The sequence below is a fragment of the Chrysemys picta genome, chromosome 20 (genome assembly GCF_011386835.1).
Source record: "Chrysemys picta bellii isolate R12L10 chromosome 20, ASM1138683v2, whole genome shotgun sequence".
Taxonomy (NCBI): domain Eukaryota; kingdom Metazoa; phylum Chordata; order Testudines; family Emydidae; genus Chrysemys; species Chrysemys picta.
This window is the reverse complement of record NC_088810.1, coordinates 23,053,445-23,071,735: the sequence shown is the minus strand read 5'-3', so window position 1 is coordinate 23,071,735 and position 18,291 is coordinate 23,053,445. Positions and strand designations below refer to the sequence as shown.

General features: G+C 42.4%; 4 protein-coding genes across 4 annotated transcripts; all 4 read left to right on the top strand.

Moving 5' to 3' along the window:
• Positions 1–1,822: 1,822 nt before the first annotated feature.
• On the top strand, positions 1,823–3,613 carry LOC112060066 (claw keratin-like). Its single transcript, XM_024108547.2, has 2 exons — positions 1,823–1,923; positions 2,561–3,613. Exon 2 carries the CDS (start codon positions 2,581–2,583, stop codon positions 3,127–3,129), a length of 549 nt encoding a protein of 182 aa, XP_023964315.2. The 5' UTR covers positions 1,823–1,923; positions 2,561–2,580; the 3' UTR covers positions 3,130–3,613.
• A 4,372-nt stretch (positions 3,614–7,985) lies between these two features.
• LOC135976822 (scale keratin-like) lies at positions 7,986–9,515 on the top strand. The gene is made up of 2 exons (XM_065574448.1): positions 7,986–8,006; positions 8,510–9,515. The coding sequence occupies exon 2, from the start codon at positions 8,530–8,532 to the stop codon at positions 9,070–9,072; it is 543 nt and encodes a 180-aa protein (XP_065430520.1). The 5' UTR covers positions 7,986–8,006; positions 8,510–8,529; the 3' UTR covers positions 9,073–9,515.
• Positions 9,516–14,672: 5,157 nt separating this feature from the next.
• LOC135976827 (scale keratin-like) lies at positions 14,673–16,196 on the top strand. Its single transcript, XM_065574460.1, has 2 exons — positions 14,673–14,693; positions 15,198–16,196. Exon 2 carries the CDS (start codon positions 15,218–15,220, stop codon positions 15,722–15,724), a length of 507 nt encoding a protein of 168 aa, XP_065430532.1. The 5' UTR covers positions 14,673–14,693; positions 15,198–15,217; the 3' UTR covers positions 15,725–16,196.
• Positions 16,197–16,481: 285 nt separating this feature from the next.
• Positions 16,482–17,482, top strand: LOC135976821 (scale keratin-like). The gene has a single exon (XM_065574447.1). The coding sequence runs from the start codon at positions 16,497–16,499 to the stop codon at positions 17,037–17,039; it is 543 nt and encodes a 180-aa protein (XP_065430519.1). The 5' UTR covers positions 16,482–16,496; the 3' UTR covers positions 17,040–17,482.
• The last annotated feature ends 809 nt before the right edge of the window (positions 17,483–18,291 follow it).

Sequence of the window (18,291 nt, the reverse complement as noted above, 5' to 3'; positions counted from 1 at the left end):
CAACAGGAATACAGACGACATAATCCTTTGCTCCTACTAAAGTTGAAACAAAGGGGATAGGGAAGTGTGGGAGCTCAAAACTCAGGCACCCAATAACACTAGTTCCTTTAGAAAATTATGGTTAAATAGATAGCTTGGAGAGACTAAAGGCTTGGTTTTGCCCTGCCTCTGGTACAAGACACAGGTCAGGATTCTGTTCTTCTTTTCGCTTGTAGAAACCCAGCGTAGCTAATTTGACCTCTGCAGAGTAACTCCAGACTTACACCAGTTTAAGATAAAAATTTACCCCTCATGAGCTTGAGGGGTGATCCTGTTTTTGAGAGTGAAATCCCTCGGCAAAGTGGCTGGAAATCGAGGTGGCTTCACTAGGAGCAGAGACCTTTTTATGGAACTCTCCCCCATATTACCCTGCTATAAGACTGCATTGTACACGGCTGTCAACTGAGACCTCTGATGGAAATGCAGGGCAAACGGTTGGTTCAACTGATTTTTTGCATGGACCTCAGGATCCACATGTTCAGGGAATGCATGTTCAAATAGAACTGAAGGGCCTAATTCTTCACTGCCTCGAACCTAGCGTTGTCCTTTACATTAGTGCAATGAGGGTGTACAAATGGCACCATATCAGAGCCCGCGAGCTCCACCAGGGGTGAATCCAAAAAGGCAGCAGAGATTCAACATTGCAGATTTTGTAGCTTTTGTTATCTCAAGCCATGGTAGCTCCAATTCACTGTAAAAAATGATGGTCATTTGAGGTACTGTGTGTCGAGCAACATCAAAAGACATTAGACTCCATTACTGAAGACTCGTTTGGTGTGTTTGTGACAGTGGGCTTCGTTTCCATCTCTCATGCGATTCCTCCGGGCTTTGTCAGGCGCATTGACCCAGAAGAACAGCACGGTCTTGTTAGGGCCTGGATGGAGATGCAATTCCAAGATCTTAATCCCAAGCCTTTCTACAACACTGCACTCCTTCCTTTCACTTACTGACACTCTTTGCTGCAACTCCGGGAAATGTCTGCAATAAGTAGACTTTGTGTGTTCTATTTTGATCGTCACTTGAGTCCTTGACTCTAAACCACTGATCACTTAACTGCACTTCTCTTCAGACAGGAATGCCTAAACCCATTAGGCTGAATGTCATCTCTGGGCACAGGTAGAACATAAAAAAATATTCAACATTTTGGTCCTGCTTCAGCTCTACTTTGAAGGCTTATCAGCTATTGAAGTCGTTCATAGGTCTTATATTGGCCACGAATCCAGGAGAGTATTGTAATCCAGAAGGCCTAGTTTGAAGGCCATTGCATTGATTGGAAAGACATCCATTGATTTGAAAAGCATGTTGTCACAAACACATAGTGAATAGTTATGGGTAGGTATTCCAAGCATGCTAAGTAATACCTCCGATCCTCCAAGGAGATCCAAGGGTAAACTCCACCTTGCTGCTAATTAGATACTAGTCCGGATATAAAGAACTAACATAGAATCTTGTGCGTGACAGCAGATTGTACCAGTGATACACCCCTGAGTCACCCACATAGTCTGAGATTATTCAAAGAAGAATTAAAGAAATGGAGCTAGATTTAGTCCCATGTTGACACCAAGAAATCCATTGGAATGATACCATGATGATATCAGGCCCATAAAGATTCAAGATAAAAGAGAACCACAAGTAGTAGCATGCATGTCATCCTATGTGGGTCTGTGAATTGAATAGTCATCATTAACCATGATCAAAGCCGTTACAATAATTAGAGGAGTTGTGCATTCAAGAAAATAGTTTATTGGGTTAATGACAAGGTCTGAGGGCATAAAGGGAGTTTACTATCCTTCCCATTGGCTAAGAAGGTGTATAAAAGTGCCTGCAACTCCAAGTTGTTCTATCCACTTCTCTTGACTTCTTCTTGACTTGTTGCTGAACTTGGTAAGTCTCTCTGGGTCCGACTGCTGCAAATTGTTGCTTTATTGATAGTTTTGAATTTTGAACTAAGTCCTGTGCGCTATGATTTTACAAGTGTTGGGACAGGAGGCATCTTACTTTGCATAGGAGACTTTCTGTAGCTAGTCAGTCGTAGATGTTTGCACATGCTGACTTTAAAAATATCTGGTTGGGATTTTCAAATCTACATATGGGATTGGGACCCCTGTTCCCAATAATTATAATTTGGGATTGGACATGGAAATTCGTTAGACAATTATGAAAAATCTCAGCCTTAGATAATAGACTGTATTATTCTGACACGTTATGTGTAAATACACATGGCCAGCGCTTTGGGTGATTTCTCTGGAATCAAAATGGGTTGCCTGGGCTGATGATCTGACCCTACTGTTTCCATTAAACCATGGAGGGCAGATTTATAAAAATAAATAAATAATAAATAAATGGAGATATCCTATCTCCTAGAACTGGAAGGGACCTTGAAAGGTCATGGAGTCCAGCCCCCTACCTTCACTAGCAGGGCCAAGTTGCCCCAGATCCCTATTATTTGAAATATAACTATTGAACAGCCGCTCTACCTAAAGCGTGTTAAGTTTCCTCTGCTCCCTTCTGTGTGTTTCAGGCTTACGACCATCACAAAAAATGTCTTCCTGCAAAGACCTGTCTTGCCGACCCAGCCCGTGTTATCCTGACATATGCCCAGATCCATGTGTTGTTGCCCGCAATGAGCCTTGTATCACCTCGTGTGCAGATTCAACAGCAGTGGTCTATCCACCACCGGTTTCCGTGCTATTCCCAGGACCAATTCTCTCTTCTTCCCCTCAACACAGCGTAGTGGGAAGCACCTTACCAGCTCTACCCTACCGAGCTAGGGGCTCATTTGGGGGTGGTGCTTTGGGTGGCCCAATTGGTTATGGTAGTGGATATGGGGGTGCTTTAGAGGGTGGTTATGGTTATGGGGGCTTAAGCAGTTATGGAGGCTCATATGGTTATGGGGGCTTAAGCGGTTATGGAGGCTCATATGGCTATGGTGGCTTATGTGGTTATGGTGCTGGATACGGGGGTGGCTATGGTGGCTTATGTGGTTATGGTGCTGGATACGGGGGTGGCTATGGTGGCTTATGCGGGTATGGGAGGAGATATGATGGGAGGTGCTATTCTTCCCGCCGTGGAAGTTGTGGCCCATGTTAAACCCAGAAGAAAGAACCACGGAAGAAGAAACAACCAGGACATGGAAGAGAAGAGAGAGATTCACCATTCAACTTATGAAAAATCAGAGCCTACAGCTCCACTCGAAATCAGTGGGGGCTGTGGGTGTTCATTGCCTATATAATTCAGGGCTCTGTATGGCTTCTTCTCGTTATATGTTACCTTTTCTTTATGGTGTAGTGGTTTTGCAGTTTAGTCTTACGCTCATATTATGCTTTGTCCTTTTTGATGCTGAACAGTCTACCACAAGTGGCTTAATCTCGTGGAAAATGTGAGATGATTTACACACTGCGTGCCTGGCTGCAAGATGGCAGAACAGATTGTGTGACATGCATCACTCTGCAGCTGGTGATGGGTTGTAGCTTTCTTTGTAACCCTGAAAATACCATTTCTGTACTCTGCATTAATTCATTCTGTAAGTGCAAACTCTGACGTTCGTTCCCATTAAAAATGATGCTGCATCATATTATCGGCCTTCTGGTTTTCCTTTCCCCTCCATTCTTTCTTTCCAAAGTACTCTGGGTGAAATTCCCCCCTGTGCAGATAGTCCACACAAGCTCTATGCACTGTATCATCCCCACTCATGCCCATAAGAAAGAAGAGAATCAGTACATGAATTGGTCAATAACACTGTGTAGGTTCTCTGCACAGGAGGGAATTACTCCCTTGTTACAGAATGGGAATAAATAGAATGGGAATAAATAAATGACTCTCAAAAAGATTATATTTCCCTCTTCTAAATATTCTATAGAGTCATAGAATTGTTTGAAATATAAGGCAGGAAGAGACCTCAAGAGGTCATATAGTCCATCCCTCTGCACTAAGGTGGGACCAAGTACACCTAGACCATCCCTAACAGGTGTTTATTTAACCTGTTCTTCAAAACCTCCAGTGGTGAGGATTCTGCAATCTCCCTTGGAAGCCTAATATCAGAGCTTAACTGTCATGATAGTTAAAAAGTTTATGATGATATATAACATAAATCTCCCTTGTTGCAGATTATCATAGAATCATACGACTGGATGGGACCTCGAGAGGTCATCTAGTCCAGTCCCCTGCACTCATGGCAGGACTAAATATTATCTAGACCATCTCTGACAGGGGTTTGTCTAATCAGCTCTTAAAAATCTCCAATGATGAAGGTTCCACAACCTCCCTGGTCAATTTAGTCCAGTGCTTAACCACCCTGACAGTAAGGAAGTTTTTCCTAATGTCCAACCTAAACCTCCCTTGCTGCAATTTAAGCCCATTGCTTCTTGTCCTATCCTCAGTGGTTAAGAAGAATAATTTTTCTCCCTCTTCCTTTTAACAACCTTTTACTTACTTGAAAACTGTTATCGTTTCCCCTCTCAGTCTTCTCTTTTCCAGACTTTTCCTTCTCCTATCTTTAGTGGACAGCACTTGTAATGTCTTTTCCCTAATGAATTATAACCTTTAAGGAAGTATGAGTGCTATTCTTATAAAAAATCAGAAAAGGTTTTTAATTGAATAATGAATTTCCTCTGACACCTCATTAATAAATTCTTAAACTTGGCTTGTTTTGTGCCCCACAAAAATCTCTACATCTTCCTTCCTGCGATACATATTCACATTCTTCGTTTCAAGTAATTGAGTTGATGGTTTGAACTCAATGAGGCTGTTCACACAATTCAAGTTAAGCACTTGTGCAAGTCCCTGAAGGCTTGTGACCCAAGCTGATATAAATAAAAGAAAATTCCACTTTTCTACAATATTTCAGAATCATATTTCACCCTCAGATTCCTATCCGCTATTAGAAGTAAGTTAAAGTAATCCCCTTGTTATTGTTTGTCATAATGTGTTCATAATGCAGCATACACTCTGAGTTCATATACTGAGCAGGACAATGGGGCGCTGAGAGCACGGCTGGTATCCTAGAGATATTAGAGTTCAAATTATAACTAACAAGACTATTAGTAATTAGGTGTTCCTCAGTTCCAGTCCCAGGATTTCCACTGGAGTGGCCTTGGGCAAATGAATTAGGCTGAAAGCATCAATGATCACTTTCTTAGATAATAAGATAATAATGACCTGTTTCAGATGGGTGTTGTGAGAATTACTAAACTCATAAGGAAGCGTAAGGATAAATTGTTAGGAAAGAGCTAGGCAGACGTTTTGTTAGTGTCTGAAGCTGTAAATGGAAGGATTGGGAGCTAAAGGGGAGGGAGACCAGGAAGCAGGGGTATTCTCAATGGAGAGTCTTTCTGTGCCATCTACATCTCACTTCCAGAGAGCTGGGAGATATATATCCCTCCCATCACCCCACCTCAAATACCGAATATATGTGCGACCCCTCAAAAACTACAGACAGTAGAACATCAGAATTGTAACCACCTTATGCATGGAGGTTGTTCGTAACGCTGAACAAAGCATGAGGATGGTTCTTTTAAAAGTTTACCACTGAACATTGACTTAATCCTGCTTTGAAACTTTACTCTACAGAAGAAAAATGCTGCTTTTAACCATCTTAATTTAAATGTAACAAGCACAGAACAGTTGTCAAATTTTTGTTAAACTTTCCCTTAACTTTTTCAGTAGTTATGTTTCACACGGTGCTTTATTTGCTTTTTCTTGTTGTTGTTGCCTCCGCTGCTGCCTGATTGCATACTTCTGGTTCCAAATGAGGTGTGTGGTTGACCGGTCAGTTGGTAACTCCAGTGTCCATAACCCTGAGGTTCTACTGTATGTTACAAAATTATGATGCATTATATTGGCACATACGCAACACAAAGAAAACCAGATAGTGATATCAACATCAGAACCATATAGATTCAGCAGATATGTGCCCATTCAGTCTGCTGAGGATAAAAACAAAAGCTTGCCCTAAATGTTGCCCACCAGCACATGGCTGCTTCGAGCCAAATTTTCCGGTCAAGTCAAATTCTGTTTGGGTTTCCACACATTCCAACATTTCTACATTCAAAAGAAAGACTAAATCGCTATTTGCTCCTTCTCAGGCTGAAGCAAAGGGGTAGAGACGTGTGCAGCTATCTCCCAGCCAATCAGAGGGCTCCTTAGAGCCAGAGGCGATACTCATACCATTACCCAATGCCAAGCTGGCTATAATTGATGGAGAGGAGCAAGAAGCCCCGGGCATCCATCCACGAAAACAAATCTAACCTAGCAGGTCAACACCCCGCTGCAGGACAGCATTGGACGGCCAAGGGAGAAAAACGTCAGGACCCAAATACTTACAGAATGTGTTCTGAAATGAAACCAAAGTGCCTTATTCTCCACCACCCTGAAGCTAGTGTTTTCCTTTACAGTACTGCAACATGGGTGTAAAAATGGTGCCAGAGCAGGGCTCGAGAGCTCCATCAAGAGTAAATCCAAAAGGGTGGCAGAGGTTCAAGATTGCCTTGTTCTGTCACTTTTGTCATGCTCATGCCAATTCACTTTAAAAAATGAAGGTCATTTGAGGTGCTGAGTGTCAAGCTACATTAAAAGACATTAAACTCCTTTACTGAAGTAATTGCATAGGAGTCCTGAGTCCCAAAAGTGACTTTAAATAAATAAATGGAGATATCCCATCTCCTAGAACTAAAAGAAACCTTGAAAGGTCATCGAGTCCAGCCCCCTGCCTTCACTAGCAGGACCAAGTACTGATTTTGCCCCAGATCCCCAAGTGGCCCCCTCAAGGATTGAACTCACAACTTGGGTTTAGCAGGCCAATGCTCAAACCACTGAGCTATTTGTTGTTGTGTTCTTGATATCTGTGGGAGAACAAACTTATTCAATGTGTTTGTGACAGTGGGCTTCATTACCATCTGTCATGTGATTCTTCCTGGGCTTTCTTAGCAGCATTGTCCCAGAAGAACATCATTGTCCTCTTAGGTCCTGGATGGAGATGCAGTTCCAAGACTTTAATTCCAAGCTTTAATACAACATTGCACTTTTTCCTTTCACCTACTGCCACTTTTCGCTGCAACTTAGGGGAATGAGTGCATTAAGTAGACCTTATGTGCTCTATTTTGATCATCAGCTGAGTTTGTAACTCTAAAGCACTGATCACTTGACAGGATTTCATTTCAGATTGGAATGTCTAAGCGCATTAGGCTTAATGTCATTTCTGGGCATAGGTAGAACACAAAGACATATGTACCTATTCAATCCTGCTTCAGGTCTACTTTGAAAGCTTAGCAGGTACTGAAGTTTTTAATAGGTCATGTATTGGCTGTGAGTCCAGGAGAGTATTGTAAGCGAAAAGGCCTGATTTGAAGGCCATTGAACTGGTTAGAAAGACATCCAGGGATTTCAAAAGCATGTTGGCGCAAACACATGTTTGGGGATAGTTATGGGTAGGTATTCCAAGCATGCAGATTAATGCCTCTGTTCCTCCAAGGAGTTCCAAGGGTAAACTCCGCCTTGCGCTAATTAGATACAAGTCTGGGTATAAAAAACTAACATGGAATTTTGTCCGTGACAGCAGATTGTACAAGTGATACATCTCTGAGACACCCTCATACTCTGAAGTTCTTCAAAGCAGAATGAAAGTACTGCAGCTGGATTGATTCCCGTGTTGACTCCAAGAAAGTCAGTGGGATAATCCCATGAAGATATCAGGCCCATAAAGATTCAAGATGAAAGGGTACAAGCAGTAGCATGCATGTCATCCTATGTGGGACAGTGAATTGACTAGTAATCATTAACTATGATCAAAGCTATTACAATAATTAGAGGAGTTGCCCATTCAAGAAAATAGTTTTTGGGGTTAATGACAAGGTCTGAGGGCATAAAGGGTGTTTACTATCCTTCCCATTGGCTAAGAAGGTGTATAAAAGTGCCTGCAACTCCAGGTTGTTCTATCCACTTCTCTTGACTTCCTCTCCTTGGTGAGCTTGGTAAGTTTCTTTGGCTCCAACTGCCACCAATTGCTGCTTTATTAATCGTTTGAATTTTGAACTAAGTCCGGTGCGCTATGATTTTACAAGTGTTGGGACAGGAGGTGTCTTTCTTTGCATAGGAGACTTTCTGTAGCTAGTCAGTCGTAGATGTTTGCACATGCTGACCTTAAAAATATCTGGTTGGGATTTTCAAATCTACATATGGGATTGGGACCCCTGTTCCCAATAATTAAAATTTGGGATTGGACATGGGAATTCGTTAGACAATTATGAAAAATCTCAGCCTTAGATAATAGACTGTATTATTCTGACACGTTATGTGTAACTACACATTGCCAGCGCTTTGGGTGATTTCACTGGAATTACGATGGGTTGCCTGGGCTGATGATCTGACCTGCTGTTTCCATTAAACCATGGAGGACAGATTTGAAATATAACTATTGAAGGCCGCTCTACCTAAAGCGTGTTAAGTTTCCTCTGCTCTCTTCTGTGAGTTTCAGGTTTACGACCATCACAAAAAATGTCTTCCTGCAAAGACCTGTCTTGCCGACCCAGCCCGTGTTATCCTGACATATGCCCAGATCCATGTGTTGTTGCCCGCAATGAGCCTTGTATCACCTCGTGTGCAGATTCAACAGCAGTGGTCTATCCACCACCGGTTTCCGTGCTATTCCCAGGACCAATTCTCTCTTCTTCCCCTCAACACAGCCTAGTGGGAAGCACCTTACCAGCTCTACCCTACCGAGCTGGGGGCTCATTTGGGGGTGGTGCTTTGGGTGGCCCAATAGGTTATGGTAGTGGATATGGGGGTGCTTTAGAGGGTGGTTATGGTTATGGGGGCTTAAGCAGTTATGGAGGCTCATATGGTTATGGGGGCTTAAGCGGTTATGGAGGCTCATATGGTTATGGGGGCTTAAGCGGTTATGGAGGCTCATATGGTTATGGGGGCTTATGTGGTTATGGTGGAGGATATGGGGGTGGCTATGGTGGCTTATGCGGGTATGGGAGGAGATATGGTGGGAGGTGCTATTCTTCCCGCCGTGGAAGCTGTGGCCCATGTTAAACCCAGAAGAAAGAACCACGGAAGAAGAAACAACCAGGACATGGAAGAGAAGAGAGAGATTCACCATTCAACTTATGAAAAATCAGAGCCTACAGCTCCACTCGAAATCAGTGGGGGCTGTGGGTGTTCATTGCCTATATAATCCAGGGCTCTGTATGGCTTCTTCTTGTTATATGTTACCTTTTCTTTATGGTGTAGTGGTTTTGCAGTTTAGTCTTACGCTCATATTATGCTTTGTCCTTTTTGATGCTGAACAGTCTACCACAAGTGGCTTAATCTCGTGGAAAATGTGAGATGATTTTCACACTGGGTAGCTGGCTGCAAGATGGCAGAACAGATTGTGTGACATGCATCACTCTGCAGCTGGTGATGGGTTGTAGCTTTCTTTGTAACCCTGAAAATACCATTTCTGTACTCTGCATTAATTCATTCTGTAAGTGCAAACTCTGATGTTCGTTCCCATTAAAAATGATGCTGCATCATATTATCGGCCTTCTGGTTTTCCTTTCCCCTCCATTCTTTCTTTCCAAAGTACTCTGGATGAAATTCTCCCCTGTGCAGATAGTCCACACAAGCTCTATGCACTGTGTCAATCCCACTCATGCCCATAAGAAAGAAGAGAATCAGTACATGAATTGGTCAATAACACTGTGTAGGTTCTCTGCACAGTAGGGAATTACTCCCTTGTTACAGAATGGGAATAAATAGAATGGGAATAAATAAATGACTCTCAAAAAGATTATATTTCCCTCTTCTAAATATTCTATAGAGTCATAGAATTGTTTGAAATATAAGGCAGGAAGAGACCTCAAGAGGTCATATAGTCCATCCCTCTGCACTAAGGTGGGACCAAGTACACCTAGACCATCCCTAACAGGTGTTTATTTAACCTGTTCTTCAAAACCTCCAGTGGTGAGGATTCTGCAATCTCCCTTGGAAGCCTAAAATCAGAGCTTAACTGTCATGATAGTTAAAAAGTTTATGATGATATATAACATAAATCTCCCTTGTTGCAGATTATCATAGAATCATACGACTGGATGGGACCTCGAGAGGTCATCTACTCCAGTCCCCTGCACTCATGGCAGGACTAAGTATTATCTAGACCATCTCTGACAGGGGTCTGTCTAATCAGCTCTTAAAAATCTCCAATGATGAAGATTCCACAACCTCCCTGGTCAATTTAGTCCAGTGCTTAACCACCCTGACAGTAAGGAAGTTTTTCCTATGTCCAACCTAAACCTCCCTTGCTGCAATTTAAGCCCGTTGCTTCTTGTCCTATCCTCAGTGGTTAAGAAGAACAATTTTTCTCCCTCTTTCTTTTAACCTTTTACTTACCTGAAAACTGTTATCATGTCCCCTCTCAATCTTTTCTTTTCCAGATTTTCCTTGTCCTATCTTTAGTGGATATGGAGAAAAATTGACCACCATCTTCTCTATAACACTCCGGAACACACATGAAGACTGTTATTAGATCCCCACTCCCTCAGTTTTTGGTTTCTCAGGACTAAATTTCCCAAGATTTCTTTAACTTTTTCTCATAGCTCCAATTTTCTAAACCTTTTATCATTTTCGTAGCTCTCCTCTGGTCTCTCTGCAATTAGTCCACATCTTTCCTACCTAAGTGCGTCATTTAGAACTGGACACAATGCTCCATCTGAGGCCTAACTGGTGCCAATTAGAGCAGGACAGTTTCTATCGTAATGATAAGACTTTGCACTTTTCTTTATTGGATTTCATCTTGTTGATTTCAGACCAATTCTCAGATTTGTCAAGGTCATTTTGAATTCAAATCCTGCCCTCCAAAATGCTTGCAACCCCGTTCAGCTTGATGTCATTCACAAATTGTATAAGTGAACTCTCCACACCATTACTAAAGTCATTAAAGAATATATCGCATAATACTGGACTCAGGACAGCCTCTTTTGGGTCCCCACTAAATATGTCTCCCACATACAAAGGAAACCATTGATAATTAATCTTTGAGTCTGGACTTTCAACCAGTTATGCACCCACTTTTTAGAAATTACATCTCGAACATGTTGTCGAGGGAAATGTTTCCCTAATTTGTTTAAGAGAATCCCATGTTGGACTGAATCAAAAGCCTTACTATTAACAAGATACACTTGAGTTTCTAAAACAATTACTCTCCATTAATAAGGTAATGTCTTTTCCCTAACGTATTATAACCTTTAAGGAAGTATGAGTGCTATTCTTATAAAAAATTGGAAAAGGTTTTTAGTTGAATAATGAATTTCCTCCGACACCTCATTAATACACTCTAAAAACTTGGCTTGTTTTATGCCCCACAAAAATCTCTACATCTCCCTTCCTGCGATACATATTCACATTCTTTGTTTCAAGTGTTTGAGTTGATGGTTTGAACTCAATGAGGCTGTTCACACAATTCAAGTTAAGCACTTGTGCAAGTCCCTGAAGGCTTGTGATCCAAGCTGATATAAATAAAAGAAAATTCCACTTTTCTACAATATTTCAGAATCATATTTCACCCTCAGATTCCTATCCGCTATTAGAAGTAAGTTAAAATAATCCCCTTGTTATTGTTTGTCATAATGTGTTCATAATGCAGCATACACTCTGAGTTTATATACTGAGCAGGACAATGGGGCCCTGAGAGCATGGCTGCTATCCTGGAGATATTAGAGGTCAAATTATAACTAACAAGACTATTAGTAATTAGGTGTTCCTGAGTTCCAGTCCCAGGCTTTCCACTGGAGTGGCCTTGGGCAAATGAATTAGGCTGAAAGCATCAATGATCACTTTCTTAGATAATAAGATAATAATGACCTGTTTCAGATGGGTGTTGTGAGAATTACTAAACTCATAAAGAAGCGTAAGGATAATTTGTTAGGAAAGAGCTAGGCAGACGTTTTGTTAGTGTCTGAAGCTGTAAATGGAAGGATTGGGAGCTAAAGGGGAGGGAGACCAGAAAGCAGGGGTATTCTCAACGGAGAGTCTTTCTGTGCCATCTACATCTCAGTTCCAGAGAGCTGGGAGATATATATCCCTCCCATCACCCCACCTCAAATACCGAATATATGTGCGACCCTTCAAAAACCACAGACAGTAGAACATCAGAATTGTAACCACCTTATGCATGGAGGTTGTTCGTAATGCTGAACAAAACATGTGGGCGGTTCTTTTAAAAGTTTACCACTGAAGGTTGACTTAATACTGCTTTGAAACTTTGGTCTACAGAAGAAAAATGCTGCTTTTAACCATCTTCATTTAAATGTAACAAGCACAGAACAGTTGTCAATTTTTTGTTAAACTTTCCCTTAACTTTTTCAGTAGTTATGTTTCACACGGTGCTGTATTTGCTTTTTCTTGTTGTTGTTGCCTCTGCTGCTGCCTGATTGCATACTTCTGGTTCCAAATGAGGTGTGTGGTTGACCGGTCAGTTGGTAACTCCAGTGTCCATAACCCTGAGGTTCTACTGTATGTTACAAAATTATGATGCATTATATTGGCACATACGCAACACAAAGAAAACCAGATAGTGATATCAACATCAGAACCGTATAGATTCAGCAGATATGTGCCCATTCAGTCTGCTGAGGATAAAAACAATAGCTTGCCCTAAATGTTGCCCACCAGCACATGGCTGCTTCGAGCCAAATTTTCAGGTCAAGTCAGATTGTGTTTGGGTTTCCACACATTCCAACATTTCTACATTCAAAAGAAAGACTAAATCGCTATTTGCTCCTTCTCAGGCTGAAGCAAAGGGGTAGAGACGTGTGCAGCTATCTCCCAGCCAATCAGAGGGCTCCTTAGAGCCAGAGGCGATACTCATACCATTACCCAATGCCAAGCTGGCTATAATTGATCGAGAGGAGCTAGAAGCATCGGGCATCCATCCAGGAAAAACAAATCTAACCTAGCAGGTCAACACCCCGCTGCAGGACAGCATTGGACGGCCAAGGGAGAAAAACGTCAGGCCCCAAATACTTACGGAATGTGTTCTGAAATGAAACCAAAGTGCCTTATTCTCCACCACCCTGAAGCTAGTGTTTTCCTTTACAGTACTGCAACCTGGGTGTAAAAATGGTGCCAGAACAAGGCTCGAGAGCTCCATCAAGAGTAAATCCAAAAGGGTGGCAGAAGTTCAAGATTGCCTTGTTCTGTAACTTTTGTCATGCTCATGCCAATTCATTTTAAAAAATGAAGGTCATTTGAGGTGCTGAGTGTCAATCTACATTAAAAGACATTAGACTCCTTTACTGAAGTAATTGCCTGGGAGTCCTGAGTCCCAAAAGTGACTTTAAATAAATAAATGGAGATATCCCATCTCCTAGAACTAAAAGGAACCTTGAAAGGTCATCGAGTCCAGCCCCCTGCCTTCACTAGCAGGACCAAGTACTGATTTTGCCCCAGATCCCCAAGTGGCCCCCTCAAGGATTGAACTCACAACTTGGGTTTAGCAGGCCAATGCTCAAACCACTGAGCTATTTGTTGTTGTGTTTTTGATATCTGTGGGAGAACAAATTTATTCGGTGTGTTTGTGACAGTGGGCTTCATTTCCATCTGTCATGTGATTCTTCCTGGGCTTTCTTAGCAGCATTGTCCCAGAAGAACATCATTGTCCTCTTAGGTCCAGGATGGAGATGCAGTTCCAAGACTTTAATTCCAAGCTTTAATACAACATTGCACTTTTTCCTTTCACCTACTGCCACTTTTCGCTGCAACTCAGGGGAATGAGTGCATTAAGTAGACCTTATGTGCTCTATTGTGATCATCACCTGAGTTGTGACTCTAAATCACTGATCACTTTACAGGACTTCACTTCAGACTGGAATGTCTAAGCGCACTAGGCATAATGTCATTTTTGGGCACAGGTAGAACACAAAGATATATGTACCTATTCAATCCTGCTTCAGGTCTACTTTGAAAGCTTAGCAGGTACTGAAGTTTTTAATAGGTCATGTATTGGCTGTGACTCCAGGAGAGTATTGTAAGCCAGAAGGCCTGATTTGAAGGCCATGGAACTGGTTAGAAAGACATCTAGGGATTTCAAAAGCATGTTGGCGCAAACACATGTTTGGGGATAGTTATGGGTAGGTATTCCAAGCATGCAGATTAATGCCTCTGTTCCTCCAAGGAGTTCCAAGGGTAAACTCTGCCTTGCGCTAATTAGATACTAGTTTGGATATAAAGAACTAACATGGAATCTTGTCCATGACAGCAGATTGTACAAGTGATACATCTCTGAGTCACCCTCATACTCTGAAGTTCTTCAAAGCAGAATGAAAGAACTGGAGCTAGATTGATTCCCGTGTTGACACCAAGAAAGTCAGTGGGATAATCCCAGGAAGATATCAGGCCCATAAAGATTCAAGATGAAAGGGAACCACAAGTAGTAGCATGCATGTCATCCTATGTGGGACAGTGAATTGACTAGTAATCATTAACTATGATCAAAGCTATTACAATAATTAGAGGAGTTGCCCATTCAAGAAAATAGTTTTTGGGGTTAATGACAAGGTCTGAGGGCATAAAGGGTGTTTACTATCCTTCCCATTGGCTAAGAAGGTGTATAAAAGTGCCTGCAACTCCAGGTTGTTCTATCCACTTCTCTTGACTTCCTCTCCTTGGTGAGCTTGGTAAGTTTCTTTGGCTCCAACTGCCACCAATTGCTGCTTTATTAATCGTTTGAATTTTGAACTAAGTCCTGTGCGCTATGATTTTACAAGTGTTGGGACAGGAGGCATCGTTCTTTGCATAGGAGACTTTCTGTAGCTAGTCAGTCATAGACGTTTGCACCTGCTGACTTTAAAAATATCTGGTTTGGATTTTCAAATCTACATATGGGATTGGGACCCCTGTTCCCAATAATTATAATTTGGGATTGGACATGGGAATTCGTTAGACAATTATGAAAAATCTCAGCCTTAGATAATAGACTGTATTATTCTGACATGTTATGTGTAAATACACATTGCCAGCGCTTTGGGTGATTTCACTGGAATTACAATGGGTTGCCTGGGCTGATGATCTGACCCTGCTGTTTCCATTAAACCATGGAGGACAGATTTGAAATATAACTATTGAAGGCCGCTCTACCTAAAGCGTGTTAAGTTTCCTCTGCTCTCTTCTGTGTGTTTCAGGTTTACGACCATCACAAAAAATGTCTTCCTGCAAAGACCTGTCTTGCCGACCCAGCCCGTGTTATCCTGACATATGCCCAGATCCATGTGTTGTTGCCCGCAATGAGCCTTGTATCACCTCGTGTGCAGATTCAACAGCAGTGGTCTATCCACCACCGGTTTCCGTGCTATTCCCAGGACCAATTCTCTCTACTTCCCCTCAACACAGCCTAGTGGGAAGCACCTTACCAGCTCTACCCTACCGAGCTGGGGGCTCATTTGGGGGTGGTGCTTTGGGTGGCCCAATTGGTTATGGTAGTGGATATGGGGGTGCTTTAGAGGGTGGTTATGGTTATGGGGGCTTAAGCAGTTATGGAGGCTCATATGGTTATGGGGGCTTAAGCGGTTATGGAGGCTCATATGGCTATGGTGGCTTATGTGGTTATGGTGCTGGATACGGGGGTGGCTATGGTGGCTTATGCGGGTATGGGAGGAGATATGGTGGGAGGTGCTATTCTTCCCGCCGTGGAAGTTGTGGCCCATGTTAAACCCAGAAGAAAGAACCACGGAAGAAGAAACAACCAGGACATGGAAGAGAAGAAAGAGATTCATCATTCAACTTATGAAAAATTAGAGCCTACAGCTCCACTCGAAATCAGTGGGGGCTGTGGGTGTTCATTGCCTATATAATTCAGGGCTCTGTATGTCTTCTTCTTGTTATATGTTACCTTTTCTTTATGGTGTAGTGGTTTTGCAGTTTAGTCTTACGCTCATATTATGCTTTGTCCTTTCTGATGCTGAACAGTCTACCACAAGTGGCTTAATCTCGTTGAAAATGTGAGATGATTTTCACACTGCGTGGCTGGCTGCAAGATGGCAGAACAGATTGTGTGACATGCATCACTCTGCAGCTGGTGATGGGTTGTAGCTTTCTTTGTAACCCTGAAAATACCATTTCTGTACTCTGCATTAATTCATTCTGTAAGTGCAAACTCTGATGTTTGTTCCCATTAAAAATGATGCTGCATCATATTATTGGCCTTCTGGTTTTCCTTTCCCCTCCATTCTTTCTTTCCAAAGTACTCTGGGTGAAATTCCCCCCTGTGCAGATAGTCCACATTGATAATACACATTGCCAGCGCTTTGGGTGATTTCACTGGAATTACAATGGGTTGCCTGGGCTGATGATCTGACCTGCTGTTTCCATTAAACCATGGAGGACAGATTTGAAATATAACTATTGAAGGCCGCTCTACCTAAAGCGTGTTAAGTTTCCTCTGCTCTCTTCTGTGAGTTTCAGGTTTACGACCATCACAAAAAATGTCTTCCTGCAAAGACCTGTCTTGCCGACCCAGCCCGTGTTATCCTGACATATGCCCAGATCCATGTGTTGTTGCCCGCAATGAGCCTTGTATCACCTCGTGTGCAGATTCAACAGCAGTGGTCTATCCACCACCGGTTTCCGTGCTATTCCCAGGACCAATTCTCTCTTCTTCCCCTCAACACAGCCTAGTGGGAAGCACCTTACCAGCTCTACCCTACCGAGCTGGGGGCTCATTTGGGGGTGGTGCTTTGGGTGGCCCAATAGGTTATGGTAGTGGATATGGGGGTGCTTTAGAGGGTGGTTATGGTTATGGGGGCTTAAGCAGTTATGGAGGCTCATATGGTTATGGGGGCTTAAGCGGTTATGGAGGCTCATATGGTTATGGGGGCTTAAGCGGTTATGGAGGCTCATATGGTTATGGGGGCTTATGTGGTTATGGTGGAGGATATGGGGGTGGCTATGGTGGCTTATGCGGGTATGGGAGGAGATATGGTGGGAGGTGCTATTCTTCCCGCCGTGGAAGCTGTGGCCCATGTTAAACCCAGAAGAAAGAACCACGGAAGAAGAAACAACCAGGACATGGAAGAGAAGAGAGAGATTCACCATTCAACTTATGAAAAATCAGAGCCTACAGCTCCACTCGAAATCAGTGGGGGCTGTGGGTGTTCATTGCCTATATAATCCAGGGCTCTGTATGGCTTCTTCTTGTTATATGTTACCTTTTCTTTATGGTGTAGTGGTTTTGCAGTTTAGTCTTACGCTCATATTATGCTTTGTCCTTTTTGATGCTGAACAGTCTACCACAAGTGGCTTAATCTCGTGGAAAATGTGAGATGATTTTCACACTGGGTAGCTGGCTGCAAGATGGCAGAACAGATTGTGTGACATGCATCACTCTGCAGCTGGTGATGGGTTGTAGCTTTCTTTGTAACCCTGAAAATACCATTTCTGTACTCTGCATTAATTCATTCTGTAAGTGCAAACTCTGATGTTCGTTCCCATTAAAAATGATGCTGCATCATATTATCGGCCTTCTGGTTTTCCTTTCCCCTCCATTCTTTCTTTCCAAAGTACTCTGGATGAAATTCTCCCCTGTGCAGATAGTCCACACAAGCTCTATGCACTGTGTCAATCCCACTCATGCCCATAAGAAAGAAGAGAATCAGTACATGAATTGGTCAATAACACTGTGTAGGTTCTCTGCACAGTAGGGAATTACTCCCTTGTTACAGAATGGGAATAAATAGAATGGGAATAAATAAATGACTCTCAAAAAGATTATATTTCCCTCTTCTAAATATTCTATAGAGTCATAGAATTGTTTGAAATATAAGGCAGGAAGAGACCTCAAGAGGTCATATAGTCCATCCCTCTGCACTAAGGTGGGACCAAGTACACCTAGACCATCCCTAACAGGTGTTTATTTAACCTGTTCTTCAAAACCTCCAGTGGTGAGGATTCTGCAATCTCCCTTGGAAGCCTAAAATCAGAGCTTAACTGTCATGATAGTTAAAAAGTTTATGATGATATATAACATAAATCTCCCTTGTTGCAGATTATCATAGAATCATACGACTGGATGGGACCTCGAGAGGTCATCTACTCCAGTCCCCTGCACTCATGGCAGGACTAAGTATTATCTAGACCATCTCTGACAGGGGTCTGTCTAATCAGCTCTTAAAAATCTCCAATGATGAAGATTCCACAACCTCCCTGGTCAATTTAGTCCAGTGCTTAACCACCCTGACAGTAAGGAAGTTTTTCCTATGTCCAACCTAAACCTCCCTTGCT

Bases quoted from the DNA above. Each gene is read 5' to 3' on its own strand.
- LOC112060066 (XM_024108547.2), top strand. From the start codon at position 2,581: ATGTCTTCCTGCAAAGACCTGTCTTGCCGACCCAGCCCGTGTTATCCT.
- LOC135976822 (XM_065574448.1), top strand. From the start codon at position 8,530: ATGTCTTCCTGCAAAGACCTGTCTTGCCGACCCAGCCCGTGTTATCCT.
- LOC135976827 (XM_065574460.1), top strand. From the start codon at position 15,218: ATGTCTTCCTGCAAAGACCTGTCTTGCCGACCCAGCCCGTGTTATCCT.
- LOC135976821 (XM_065574447.1), top strand. From the start codon at position 16,497: ATGTCTTCCTGCAAAGACCTGTCTTGCCGACCCAGCCCGTGTTATCCT.